This window comes from Chrysochloris asiatica, unplaced genomic scaffold, assembly GCF_000296735.1.
Source record: "Chrysochloris asiatica unplaced genomic scaffold, ChrAsi1.0 scaffold00016, whole genome shotgun sequence".
Taxonomy (NCBI): domain Eukaryota; kingdom Metazoa; phylum Chordata; class Mammalia; order Afrosoricida; family Chrysochloridae; genus Chrysochloris; species Chrysochloris asiatica.
This window is the reverse complement of record NW_006408534.1, coordinates 13,629,725-13,643,328: the sequence shown is the minus strand read 5'-3', so window position 1 is coordinate 13,643,328 and position 13,604 is coordinate 13,629,725. Positions and strand designations below refer to the sequence as shown.

Below are 13,604 nucleotides of genomic sequence, written 5' to 3'. Positions count from 1 at the left end.
TAATTCACAATAAGTACATTAAGAGAACAGTTCATAAACAAAGGACCTTAGGACCATCAAGGGAGAAGAGCACAAGCGGAATGTGAGACCTTATCCAGAGAAGCAACGACACCAGAGGTGGAAGCAGAGATGGGGACATGGAAAGAGGGAGCAGTTGAGGACTCTAGATTCATGGGAAGAGAGGGAGTAAGAGATGGTGGCCAGGAGGCAGGCTCGCAGAATGTGCCCTTTGGTGATGTAAATTATTATATATGCCTGAATGTTTAGAAAAAAAAGAGCTAAAGTGAATAGAGAGAAACACTGGTAACTGATGGTACATGGTGGGGATTACAATTATTGTTATGAAACAAAGTGTACGATTTGTTGAATGTAAAACTGATGATCTGCCCTGTAAACTTTCACTCAATCCACAATAAAAACCTTAAAAAATAAAAAAGTACATTAAAAGAGAACTGTCAAAGATTCAAGCCAGATTTAAACAACGAAGTGGAATGAAGGATATTATTGTTGACATCAGTCAGATGGATTTTGACTGAAAGCAGAGAATACCATAGAGATGTTTACCTGTGCTTTATTGACTATGGAAGGGCTTTTGACTGTATGAATTATGACAAACTATGGACAACATTGCAGAGAATGAGTATTCCAGAACACTTAATTGTGTTCCTGAGGAACCTGTACATAGACTAAGAGATAGTCGTTTGAACAGAACAAGGGAACACTGAAACATTGAGTGGTTTAAAATTAGGAAAGGTTTGCTCCAGGGTTGTATTCTTCCACCATTCTTAGTCAATCTGTGTGGCAGCACATGCAAATTACAGGGTTAGAGCAAGGTGGCAACAAGCAGTCTCTTGCTCTAGGCTGGCCAACTTGAAACCAGGAGATGGGAGAAGATATACTAAAACCCAAACCATTGTCAACTCATAGTGACCCTATAGGACACAGCAGAACAGCTCATTAAGGTTTCCAAGACTCATTTTTTACCAGAGCAGACAGCCGTATTTTTCTCCCAGGGAGTGGTTGATGGGTATGAACTGCTAACCTTGATGTCAGTAGCCCAAAGCTTAATCTATTGCACCACTACGGCTCTTTGAAGATACTGACTGCTAGTTGTCTCCAATGGTTTCTTCTCCTGTTCTTTAGAAGTTTTGATAGGTACAATGCCACCTAGATAAAAATTACATTTCCCAGCTTTCCTTGCAACTAAATGTGGCTACATGACTCGATTCTGGCCAATGTGAGTGGAAGTTACATGTGTAACTTCTGGCTTGGGCCCTTTAAAGGAAAGGATTATGTATCCCCTTCTTCTCTTTACCTGTCTGTGGGCTAGAATCTGGACACAACGGAGCCATCTCTAAACTCACAGATGCAAGTACCAAAATTTGTTGTTGTTAGGTAGGTGCCTTTGAGTCAGTTCCGACTCATAGTGACCCTGCCCAGGGATTCCGAGGCTGTAAATCTTTATGGAGCAGAAGGCCTCATCTTTCTCCCACGGAGCCATTGGTAGTTTTGAACTGCTAACCTTGAGGTTGGCAGCCCGACTCGTAACCACTATGCTACCAGAGCTCCTTTCTAGAATTAGTAGGTAAGAAAGATAGACATTTTAGTCTTATGTACCACTCTAACTTGACTTTAGGCTAACTGATGTGGATGGAAATATCACACACAGTTTTAGTCCCAGAAGGGGCTTTTGGAGACAAACTGGCTGGATTAGCTCAGGCCCCATTGAGGAAACAACTGCAGGCACTTGTACCTCATAGTCATCTGGTCAGTCATGTGGTGTCCTGAGCCATGTAGGTAGTGTGGGGAAGAGACACACAGAAAGGGGGAGAGATATATTTCCTGGAGCCTGCAGTATGGTGGACCAGGCAAAACACACGCATGTGCACTAGGGAAAGAGTGCTTCAAAGAAACAGCAGCAAAGACTTGTCACATAACAGTGTGGGGAAGAAGGTGTCCTCTGCTGTGCACAGTTTTCTTTTCCTCAAAGGTCACCTTGAAGCTTTCCCTGACTCCCCCAACCACTGATTTCCCTTTGTTATCAGGCTGTCTTGTAGTTATCTGTTTACTTATTTGTTTTTGCTCAGTTTACTGAGACTTTCTCAAGGACAGTTTTTTATCTTTGGGTTACCATAGCACCTACTATGGTGTTTGGTTCATCCTATATACGCAACAAATGTTTGTAGAATACAAGAATGAGGATACGAGAAAACTGGGGCAGGAAAGGTAGACCGGGCCGCCATCTTGGAAAAGGTGATTTCTGAATTTCAGCTTCAAGGCTGTTCCAAGCTCATATTAATGGAGGTGGGGAGCAAGCTCTGATGAGCAGTGGGTAGGAAAGACGTTGGATAGGAGGGTCTGAGTACAGGGGCCACCTCCCCTCACCCAGTCTCCCTGATGTGCAGCCTCACCTCCTTCATGGTGTCAATGGAGGCAAAGTACTTGGACCACCAGTCCAGCATGCTCTCATCGGGCTCCTCCTCCTCCAGCTCTTCAGCTGTGCCCTTCTTCTTCTTTTTCTTCTTCTCCTTCTCCTCCTCAGCCTGTAGGGTGGGGATCCAGGTGGACCACGCCCAGAAGCCTGCATGTTCCCCTGCTCCCTGGCCGTTCCCAGAGCCCTGGACTATCCAGGGGGCAGCCCCCTACTTCTGACCATTGGTTTCCAAGATGCCCTTGGGGTCACCAAAGACAAGGGGGCAGAACCATTTTTAGTGGAGGAGGGTACCCCAGACCAGAAAGGGTTGTGACTTGCCAAGTGTGAGCCTGGGGTCAAGGTAGGATGGGCTCTCAGGGCCCTGCTGCCTGCCTTCCACCCCACTCTGTCTCCAAGGGGGGCTGAGGTGGGAGCTCAGTTACTGATGCAAAGCCCCTCGGTGATCCCCACACTCACCACATCCACCTTGACCACGGCATCAGATGTCTGTATAGAGGGACCAGGGAGACAGGGTCAGAGTTAGCTCCTGGGGCCTAAAGTGGTAGGCAGCAGCCAGGGACAGGAGAAGGGAGGAGAATAGGAAATGCACATACACACACACAGAGGGATGTTCACAGTGATGTGCTGTCAGCTCCACACTCACAAGGACAAGTTTGCCTTCACAAGCGTACAATGCTTGGTGAGTCTACAAAAGTTCTGCTTCATAGACGTTTCTAAATGTTTCCTTGGACCTTACAAAGCAGTGATTCTCAACCCTAGTGTTACATTAGGATTTTCTGGGGAGCTTGAAAAGATTACCAGTATGGGGCTCCATGGCATCAGAACGGGGGTGCTGGGTACCACTACTTCAACTTCTCAGGTGATTTCAAAGAGCAATCAGGGTTAAGGAGGGATGGTGACAGGGCAGGCAGTGGGAGTTCCCTCACACACAGAGTCAACCTTAACTCCACGTCCCCCCAGGTCCTCCTCATCAGGGCAGGTGGGGGCAGGCAGCTTTGAAAATGATGTTCTTTAGCCAAACAATAGACAGGTTTATAAAGTGAATAACATCTCATGAAGAACATGCTGCTCAGAACAATCAACCATAGGAAACCAAAAGGGCAGCATTTGCCACAAAACAAAACTCAGAAAGCAGGAAAGGGCAGGAAAGAAGAATGAAAGGAAACAGAAACTCAGGGAGGAAGTGGGAAGAGTGCTTTTCCACTGAGGAGATTGCAACTAATGTCAGGAAACAAAATGGTTTCTAATTTGCTCTGCAAATTGTCACTCAAACTATAATAAAATGTTCACAAAAAAAGAAAAAAAGGAAGGAAGAAAATTATGCAGACATACATACAATTACATAGCCGAAGAGGGCACTGGCTAGACATTCCCCCATCAGACCTGAGGTGGGCCTGTGGGACAGTGAGCTATAGTCTGGGAAAGTGTAGGCTAGTTCTGTCTTGTTCTGCCAAAGGCCTGGAACTGAAAGGCTTTACTCTCCCAGAGGAACAGGCTCCCCAGGGAAGAGTTCTGGAGACTGAACCGGGAAGCACAGCCCCCTGACCCAGAGCACTGCTTCCCTTTCCTGACCCAGGACCAAGGGAAGGTCATTTTAGACCAAGTACAGGCCTCAAAAGCTAGAAACTTGTATAGGAGGTCAGGAACGGGTTAAGAAGGCTATGGAGAGGTACCTTTTGCATTGTTGGGACCCAGCCGACCCTCCCCAGCAGAGTCTCTGACAGAAAGGTGACTCTGCATCCAGACCTCCCAGGCAGCAGGTCTCAAGAGAAATGCAGTTTCCACCTGAAAATCCTTCCCCACTCCAGGCTTGGGGAGTGTGGTGTGTGGGAGGGTAGCTCTGGATGGGAGCTAGTGTTTTCACGTGGAATCCATTGCCCGCCCTTTCCACTATTGGAGTGGCTGCAGCTGTCTTGGTCTTGTACACAGACCATGAGCTGACACACAGACACATGCACACATACAGAGTGAACGGACAGTCTGGTATTTTGGATGGTGTAAGAATGCAGATGTTTGCAAGGTGCACTGGCGGTTAGCCCTCAACACCAGGGGCCACAGGAGGTGGGAGTAAAGCTGCTCTCTCACAGGCAGAGCCACTCCCCTCACCGCGTCCAGCTTCACCATGGTCTCCAGCTTCTTGACGGGAACTTCTGGCTCCATGTTCACCACAACCTCTCCTGTGGGGTGATAGAAGGGACCCCCATTGCACAGCCCATGGCAGCCCCAGAGAAGCCTGACTGGAAAGAGAGATGGACAGACAGAGGGAGGAGGAGGAGTGGTAGTGAGAGGTAGGGGTGGTGAGAAGACTCTGAGTTCTGAGGCTGATTCTGGAACTCTCCATGGAGAGAGGAGAGAGAAAGCAAATGACTAGACTGAGAGGAAGGACGACCTGCTGGGGAACCTGACAGGGAGGCCTGACTGGGAGCCAGTGGCAGTCCTGGACAGTTACCTCAGCCCGGAGGGCGAGGTCCTCCTGCCTGCCCTTCCCATGCTCCCATTGCTGATGCCCCAAGCAGCTGGTGGCTGCTTGGATGGGAGTGTGGGCTGACCCCTGGTGTGTGGAGCTAGGCCATACCCATGGTGTTCCAGTTGGGGGCCGAGTTGTCTGGGGGCCTGTAGATGAAACGCCGCAGGGAGCTGACAGCGTGTGAGCCCACCAGGGTGTAACGGCCGAATGCCCTGCAGTCTACCACTCGGATGTTCAAGGGTGGGTGCAGCAGCTCGTTTTCAGGAAGGTCCTGTGGGGGGGTGTGTGGTGAAGTGAAGCCTCAGCCTCAGAGAAAGGGAGGACTCTGCTGTGCAGAGTCTCCCCCACACCCCACACCCACACTCACCACTTCAAACCACTTGACAAGGGTACTGAAGTTGGGGTTCTTCTTGTAATTGTGGATCAGAGATGACTGTACCCCTTTCCCGGCACACTCGATATCCACCCGAGGCCGGTCCACCTGGGCCAGGTTCACCCGCTTTAGGTCTCTCAGGCCCCAGAAGAGCACCTGTGTGAGGAGGGAGAGAGGCGAACAATGAGGGGTAGGTGTGCTCAAGAGGCTAGCGCTGGGATGGCCTGGTGAGCAGGGTCATCCTGGAAGATGGCAGTGTGACCCAGTACAGACAGGGCAGGGGCTCCCAGGGTGTGACAGTGGGCTAGTCCCTTCCCCTCCTGGGCCCTCAGCTTCCTTAATTGAGTAAAGGAGAAGTGGCCTCCAGCTCTATGGGGCTTGGCTGCCATCACTGTACCAAGAATGGACAATGCTTGATGGGGAAAGAGTGAGAGGGGGTAAGGGCAAGAGAACAGCAGACCAGCAGAGGCCTGGTCAGGGTGGGGATGGCAGCCCGACGCACCCACATACCTCGATTCGGTACTTGCTGAGCACAGGCCGGATACCCATAGGCACAGGCATGATAGGGCCCCTGTCCACATCCATGGGGCCATTGATGGGGGGCAGGTCGGCCTTCCCTGCTGGACCAATCTGGGGAGCAGGAGCCACAAAGTTACACATCAGGAAGGCCAGGGGGAGGGTGTCTTCCCTCATGAACAATCTGCCATGTTGCCTGGGAAGACAGGGAAAACCCATGGGCCCCAGGCCACCCACTCAGCTGTTCCAGCCCACCTGCAGTAGCTCGAAGGCAGCCAGCAGGTCCCCAGCAGTGGCGTTGCCTCGGTAGATCTGGTAGTATTCAAGCTGGGGCGGGAAGCGGGGCAGGCAGTATGTTTCATCTGCCATCTTCACCAGGGGTTTGGCAAAGGTCCGGCCCATGAAGTCAGCTTTGCCCTGATACATCAGACAATCAGGATGGCTGCTTGGGGTTTTCAGTCCACCAAGCACGTTTACATCTCTGGTCTCACTCAGTCCTCACAACAAGCCTTGTGATTTGTTGTAAGAAGGCTGAAGTGATCACCCCATTTTACAGATGGGGAGACTGTGTTTCAGGGAGCACCAAAGACTTGCCATGCAGCCAATGAATAGCAGAATTAGAAATAAGATCCTTGTAAGGAGCTCTGGTAGTGTAGTGGTTAGGAATCGGGCTGCGAACTTTAAGGTCAGCAGTTTGAAACTACCAGTCTCTCCACAGGAGAAAGATGAGGCTTTCTGCTCCGTAAAGATTTATAGCCTCGGAAACCCTGTACAGAGTCACTATGGGTCGGAACTTACTTGACGGCACTTAACAACAACAACAACTCCTAAGTCTTGGTGTGAAACTGTAGGATGAGTGCTCAACTGCACGGTTGATTTGAACCTCAAGGTCAGTGGTTCAAACTCACCAGTTGCTCCTTGGAAACCTTATACAGGGTCACCAAAAGTAGGAACAGACTAGGAAGCACTTAACAACAACTTCTAGTCCAGAGTACCGTGAAGAGCTGCTGAGGTAGTTTGTAGTAAGGTGGCTCCCCAACTCTTGAGGGATCACCCCACTCCTTCCTTCTCCCTCTGGAGTACCTCCTATGGAGAGCTATGGGGTGTGAGTGACTGTGGTAGGTGGGAGAGGCCTTGGGATGCAGTAGGAAGTTGTTGGCAGCTCTCCTGAAGACTCTGGACCCGAGCTCAGTCTGTCTGTGCCAGGAAACGAGAGTGGAAGCCCACCATGTCAACAAGGGGGCAGGCCACAGGGCTAGGGAAGGAGACACCTGGGGTTTCCTGGAAGGCCAATCGGCAGCTCCGACTCCCAGCTTCCCAGCACCCTGGCCAAGGAACTGCGGAGAGTGAGGCATTGGGGAGGTGGCCCAGCATAGCACCAATATACAGGAAAGAGAACACAGATGTGAGGCCCATACCATGGTGTCCTGGTCATAGATTTCAATGACAATGATGGGGGGATCATCCCGTAACTCATGAGCTTCTCCATACAGCTCCAAGTTGTCGAACACCAGCATCTGGTCCCAGGTGGGGCACAGGGTCTCATTCAACACCTATAGCATGGGGTTGGGTTTGGGAAGAGGGCGGGGAGGGTGAGTAATAAGGTGGTGGATGGGCAGAGAGACAAGCAGAAGGCAACCCTACCTAGTCTCTACAGCTTCCGGAGGACTTGGAATCAGAAATGTCAGACTACCCAAATGTTCTGGGAACCTTGAAGTGAAGTGAGGCTTGTCCCTGCCCTCCCCACCCCAAGGCATCTAAGTATGGACACCAGTAGCTGTGGAGTGGATTCTGACTCATAGCAGGCAGCCCCATATGTGTCAGAGTTGAACTGTGCTCCCTAAGTTTACAGTGCTTGTTTTTCAGAAGTAGATCATCATGTCTTTCTTCAAGGGGCCTCTGGGTGGGCTTGAGTGCCAACATTTTGGTTTGCACCATGCAGGAGTTCTGTGCTGAGCCTAACCAAAATGAAAGCCCATAACCTCCATCACTGTGGCCTGGTGTGCACGGTTCCCTCTGTGGACCAGGGGTTCTGCTGATCTCCTCCAGGTCTCACCTAAGTCTCCTGGCTCTCTCAAAGCCACTGCTGGACCTGCCTCCCACTTTTAATCAACTTCTCCTTTGGGAAGTTCTGCTAGAACCTCTCCTCCCCCCACTCCACTTCCTGCAGGGACCAGAACCACCTCCCACCCCTTCCTGTCCCACAGGCCCTCACCTCTGTGCACTGACTCTGATTGATGAAGAAAACACGGGCGAAGGGGTCAGAGAGGCCACTGCTGTCTGCAGCAAAGAGGCTGCGTGCCTGGTACATGTGGGCCCGGAGCTGGAACGCCTGCTTCTCTGTGGGGAAGAGCAGGGCTGAGAGCCGGGAACAGGGACCTCACCGCCTCCCCCAGGTGGGCCAAGGATCCTCACTCACTGGTGTAGACCAAACTGATGGGTGGGAAGGAGTGCAGGCCCAGACCCTGGGCTGCCTTGACCTCCTCGAAGCCACAGGGTAGGCCACACAGGAAGTCCTTGCGCTGTTTGCTGAGGCCCAGCCACAGGTAGAGCTCCAGTTTTGCCTGCACCGTCCATCCCGCGGAGCCAAAGCCCCTCTTCCCCGGCAGCTGGGGGTGGGCTTGAGGTCACTGGGAGCCTGCTGCCAGGTCTCACGGGGTGGGAACTGGGCAGTGGGAATGCTGAGTCCTTGGTCAGGGCTGTCCCTGCTTTTCTGCTAGTACCCCCTAGGCTGTGGGGAGAGGTGCGAGTGCCACAGCCAAAATGGGGTGTGCAGGCTGGGGTTATGTCTGCCTCTTCTCTCTGGGGCCATCCTGCACCCCGTCCTGCCTCCGCCCATGCTGCCTCCCCATGGTTACTTTCCAGCTCTTCTTTGAGTACTCGTGACTTGAGAGCTCCACTTCCATGGGTTCAGGCCTGCCAGGCCCAGGGAGGCTGGGACAGGGTGGGGTGGGGGTGGGATGCTGCTCCCTCCAAGGGGAGACCACTGAGACCCCAGGCTAACCCCATCTGACCTCACTCCCCTCCGGCACCTTGAGGAAGAGCGTCTTGACCTTGGCACAGTCCTTGCCCATCTCCTCCTCGACGATGGAGAAGAGCAGGTCCTTGGAGGGCACCCGGGCATAGGCAATGCGCTTGTTGTTGTTCATCATCCAGATGAAGACATCCGGGATGCTGTGCTGGGGCTGAGGGAGTGGACGGTGAGCTTGGCTGACCCTCAGGCTCAGAGGGCCAGGACTGAATGTGGGGTCATCAGGAGATTGGCTGCTGTCAGGCCCCATGTGGGAAAGACCTCCCCAGATGAAGGGTTTGCTGGTCCCTGATGCCTGGCTGTCAGAGCCGGCAGGGTCTCCTAGGTGACCTGGACCCTTTCTGTGAAAGCTTGCAGCTTCCCCACAGTGTGATTTGAGACTGAGGCCCTCCACTCGGCTGGCAGAGGGCACTGCATATCCCGCACCTCATCTGCCAGGAAGCGTAGCTTCTGCAGGAAGTTCTGGCATAGCTTCAGCTTGTCTCGCACCGTGTGCCGCTTCACCTGTGCCCGCAGGGTCTTTGCCTGCTGCCCCATGCTCTCCTGTGGAGTGGCAGGGGAGTGGGGTTAAGATGAACTCGGTGTTGGGGTACAGCCATGTGGAGGGGCTACCCCTGGGGAGCTGTGACCCAGAGATAGATGTCCCTCCCACCTTAGCTTGTTCCTTTCACCTCCTGCCCAACAGAGCTTCCAGACCTTGCCTGGTGGCCCAGCCATGCTCACCAACTCCCTCATGCAGGACTTGAGGCGTTCTCGGTCAAGCCTGGTGCGGGACGAGTGGCCCTGGTCCTTGTCAGCAAGGGAGAGGAAGCGGCTAAGGATGGGAGGTGGAAAGCCAGGGCTCAGTGGAGACACCGGCCCAGAGGAGGCAGGGTCCCGGTGGTCTAGCCAAGTCTAAACTGTAGGTGCTCTATCTCCTTCTTTGCCCAGCTCAGAGCCCCCTTTGTCTAGTCTCAACAGCCCCCACCATAACCCCTTCTTCTCACTAGCAGCCATAGCTGAGCTCCTCCAGGACACCCCTCAGCCGGCGCTCGGGGTAGGACTTCTCCGTTTTGATCATCTCCTGCACGTCATTCAGCCCTTCTTCCTGTGAACCAAGTGTGTGTGTGTGTGTGAGGGCACTGAGTCACAGCCCTCCCCTGCTCCCAGTCTTCCCAAATGTCTCCTCCACTTTCACCAGGGGGAAATGAGGGTCCAGCGTCCTGGGACCTCTCACTAGTGCCACCTGCCCGGATCTGGTGCTCATGAGCAAACATCCTATTTCCCTGGTTCTGTTTTCCTGGGGTCCTTGGTTCTTGGGGCTGAGAAGAACCCAGGGTTACAAAAGGGGTTTGTATAGACCAGAGACAGAGGGGTTGGCCACCTGCCTGCAGGGAACCCCAGGATTCCTCTCCAGACAGACCCCAGTGCCTTTGTCCTACTCCTGGGACCTGGGTCCTCTATCACCAGCTTCCAGCTAGATGGGTGGTATATGTGCATATATATATAGGGGGATGATTCCTAGCAGGTAAGCCCTACTTCCGGCACCTTACCCCCCCCACTCCCAGTCCCTGCCCCAGGCCTGGCCCTGACCAGCTTGTCAGCAATGTGGTCCATGATATTGGCATTGTAGAGGCGCCGGCGCTGGTCTGGCCACCAGCTCTTGATGTAGATGCAGGGTTTACGCTCCAGGTAGGGCAGATAGAAGTAGTTTCTGGGTAAAAGCGGATGAGAGGATGAGGACTGTAAGCTCAGGCTGGTGGCAGGCCCGGGGCGAGGTAAGATAGAAGCTCCTCCCAGAACCTTCTGACCCACCTGTCAGTGATCTGGGGCCGCATGGGTGGGGTGGAAGAGACAGAGGCCAGGTCCCCACCCTCATCACCCTCATCATCACTGGAGTTCTGGATCAGGTCTACTTCCTCCTCATCCCCAGGCTCCTTCCTGGGCCGAGTCCGCTGGGGTCGGGACAAGCCATCAACTTCATTCCCATAGTTGCCTGGAGGCAGAAGGAGCCTTGGTGGGCCTATGGTCCTTTCCCCTCCAGGCTTCACCCCTCCAGTCATGTGTTGCTTTGGGTTTGTAGGAGGGAAGGGGGAAGGTCAGGAGGGAGGGCCTCTTGCTTTCTTCCTGATAACACCGCCTAGCCCTGAGGGGAAGAGCTATGGGGAAGGGGCCAGTATTTCTAACAAAGATGCTGTGTGGGCTCCTGAAGGTACTCAAGGAAAGAGGTCCAAGTTTCCCCAACCCCCAGGCACTATACTGCAGGGTCTCAGTACACAGCATCCTTGGGCTTGAAGATCACCCCCTTCTGTGCGCCCAGCCCTCACCTATGGTGACTTCAAAGGTGACTGACTTGTCTCCATTTTTCCTGTCTACCATAGAGGCCTCCAAGAAGGCTCCGAATAGAAAGAATTCTTCCATTTTTCCTGTGCAGCTCTGTGGAAGAGATAATTCAAGCCATCCATAAACCTCAGCGTGGACACATAGGTCTGGGGACAGGCCTCCTACACAGGTTTGAGGATAGACAACAGAGAGTCTGAAGGTCCAGTTCTTTTGGTCCTTGAGCCTGGGTTTTTCTGGAAGGAGGACTGGCTCTCCATACCACAGGGACAACCGTGGCTGGAGACAGGGTCAGGCAACAGAAGAGGGCAGTGGAAGTCATACTGAGGGATAGAGTAGAGATCTTGGTTTCCTGGGGTCTGAAGCCTCAACCTGTGGTCTGGTGGCCTGAGGTAGACAGGACTTCATGCTCCCATAGTGAGCAACAGCTGAGGGCACCACAGTCCCCTGGACCTCACCTCTGACACGGGTGTGGCCTGCTCCAGCTGCACCTCTGTGGAGCTGGTGAGCTCAGGGTTGGAGGTGTCCAGGATCTCCACAGCCAGGCCCAGCATGAGGCGGGCCCGGAAGGACACGCCCTCCCCCAGGCCCTCATTGAGGTCCTGGTGCTCATCCAGCAGTGTGTAGTTACGTGTGGAGCCATACATGTTCACCCAGGCTGGGCCCAGCGTGGGCAGGAAGCCTGTGGGCACAGGGAACGAGAGGAGGGGGCTGCATCACACCCAGGCTCCCTACCTCCACCTCCTGGTTGCCTTGTGGGACATAAGGTCTGAGGCAGGGGAAGCCCTGCAGAGCGGGGCTCATCAGAAGTTACAGGGAGAGCTTAGAAACTGATGTGTCAGCCATGGGGAGGTAGGAGACAGTCTTTCACTTATATGAAGCATGTTGTTGTTGTTGTTGTTAAGTGCTGTCGAGTCGTTTCTGGTACACAGTGACCCTGTATAGGGTTTCTGATGAGCGGCTGACGAGCTTGAACTGCTGACCTTGAGGTTCAAACTGACTTTGCAATCCAGCGCATTAACCCACAGCGCCACAACAGGACCCTTGAAGTACTTTTTAGGGTCAGCTTACTCTCTGTGGGGGCCTGAGCTGGCTGTGGTGAGGGGAGGGGCCATATTCACAGGTGGATCAGGGCCACCTACCAATCACTTGATGGACAGATGCCATTTTGCTAACTCCCTCACAACTCATTGGTGTACCTTCAATGCCTGTGGCCATCTTTCCAGAGGCACTTGGCTTGCCTATGCAGACACCTTTCCAACTATCTTTCCTCTGGGTCTCTGGCTGTTAAGTGCTGTTTCTTCTACAAGGCCCTCCCAATTCCTAGTCACAACCAATTGCCCCCATGGTTAGGATTTGTTGTACCTGGTGTGTAGCACAGGTCCAATTCTGCCCTTTTTGTTTTGCTTACTATTCTGCCTCTAAACCTTTTCAATTGCATTTTCGAATTGAAATAGGCTTCACATAACACAAGTCACTAGGTCGAAGTGCACATTTCAGTGAGAATGTTGTGCAAGCATTACCACTATTTAATTTGAGACCATTCTATCCACCCCCTTGAAACTCTGTATTGTTGGTAGTTACTCTCCAGCCCCGTCCCCAGCCCTGCTAACTGTGAATCTGCTTTCTGTCTCTGTTCTGCAGATTTTGTATAAATAGAATCATATACTATGTGGCCTTTTGTATCCTCTTCCTTATGTTGTGACCATTTGGTAGCTGACACACAGTGAGAACAGGAAGAGCGTCTTAACTGACTCTATATTGCTGGTGTCTGGCACATGCCTGGCTCCTAGGAGGAAGCCAGTCCTATTATTGTGTGTTAACAGTAATAATAATAGCCTCACTGCCACGGAGTCGATTCTGCTCACAGAAACCCTATGTAGAGTTTCCAAGACTGTAAATCTTTATAGGAGCAGACAGCCTCATCTTTCTTATGGGGAACTTGAGCTGCCAACCTTGTGGTTAGCAGTACAATGCTTAACCCACAGTATCACCAGGCACCCTTTATATTCAGTTCAATTTTACAGATGGGAAAACCAAGGTACACAGTTTTTGTACCTTTAAGAAGGTCACACAACTATTAATTGTCAGAGTTGGATTCAAATCCAGGCAGTCTGTCAGCTTTGAAGGGGCCTGGAGGTAGGGCTGATGATAAAGCCCTCAAAATGCCCAGAGCCCAGATAGTGGGGAAGTGTGATGGTGAGTGGGGGTCCCATTTACTTCTTCCCTTCAGGCCACTCCCTCAACCAAGGTGTCCTGTAACTGACCTTTGTCTCCGTCATTGGAGATCTTGCGCAGGTCGATGAAGTGGGTGCCGATGGCCACGTCATTGACCTTGTCCGAGTCTCGGATCTGCACCTTCATGCGTTTGCAGAGTGGAGGGAACAGGTCTGTGAAGACCACCTGCTCATTCCACAGTGGCTCATAACTGCTCTTCTGCACTGAAGTCCTACCCTGGTGGGAG

The 13,604-nt window shown here is 52.5% G+C and overlaps 1 protein-coding gene across 4 annotated transcripts in view; it reads right to left on the bottom strand.

Moving 5' to 3' along the window:
* The window catches only part of OTOF (otoferlin), a 141,660-nt gene that overhangs the window by 14,269 nt on the left and 113,787 nt on the right, over positions 1-13,604 (bottom strand). For 2 of the 4 annotated variants that reach the window (XM_006835217.1, XM_006835216.1), the window contains exons 14-32: positions 13,408-13,594; positions 11,599-11,822; positions 11,128-11,236; positions 10,616-10,796; positions 10,394-10,514; positions 9,808-9,908; positions 9,545-9,635; positions 9,248-9,364; positions 8,823-8,975; positions 8,210-8,399; positions 8,006-8,130; positions 7,209-7,343; positions 6,046-6,207; positions 5,785-5,904; positions 5,269-5,430; positions 5,010-5,172; positions 4,541-4,671; positions 2,891-2,920; positions 2,412-2,543 (exon numbers count right to left, since the gene is read on the bottom strand). In XM_006835217.1, coding sequence (XP_006835280.1) covers positions 2,412-2,543; positions 2,891-2,920; positions 4,541-4,671; positions 5,010-5,172; positions 5,269-5,430; positions 5,785-5,904; positions 6,046-6,207; positions 7,209-7,343; positions 8,006-8,130; positions 8,210-8,399; positions 8,823-8,975; positions 9,248-9,364; positions 9,545-9,635; positions 9,808-9,908; positions 10,394-10,514; positions 10,616-10,796; positions 11,128-11,236; positions 11,599-11,822; positions 13,408-13,594 — 2,634 coding nt within the window. The remainder of the gene's footprint in view (positions 1-2,411; positions 2,544-2,890; positions 2,921-4,540; positions 4,672-5,009; positions 5,173-5,268; positions 5,431-5,784; positions 5,905-6,045; positions 6,208-7,208; positions 7,344-8,005; positions 8,131-8,209; positions 8,400-8,822; positions 8,976-9,247; positions 9,365-9,544; positions 9,636-9,807; positions 9,909-10,393; positions 10,515-10,615; positions 10,797-11,127; positions 11,237-11,598; positions 11,823-13,407; positions 13,595-13,604) is intronic. The other 2 variants (XM_006835218.1, XM_006835219.1) reach the window with 1 other exon arrangement.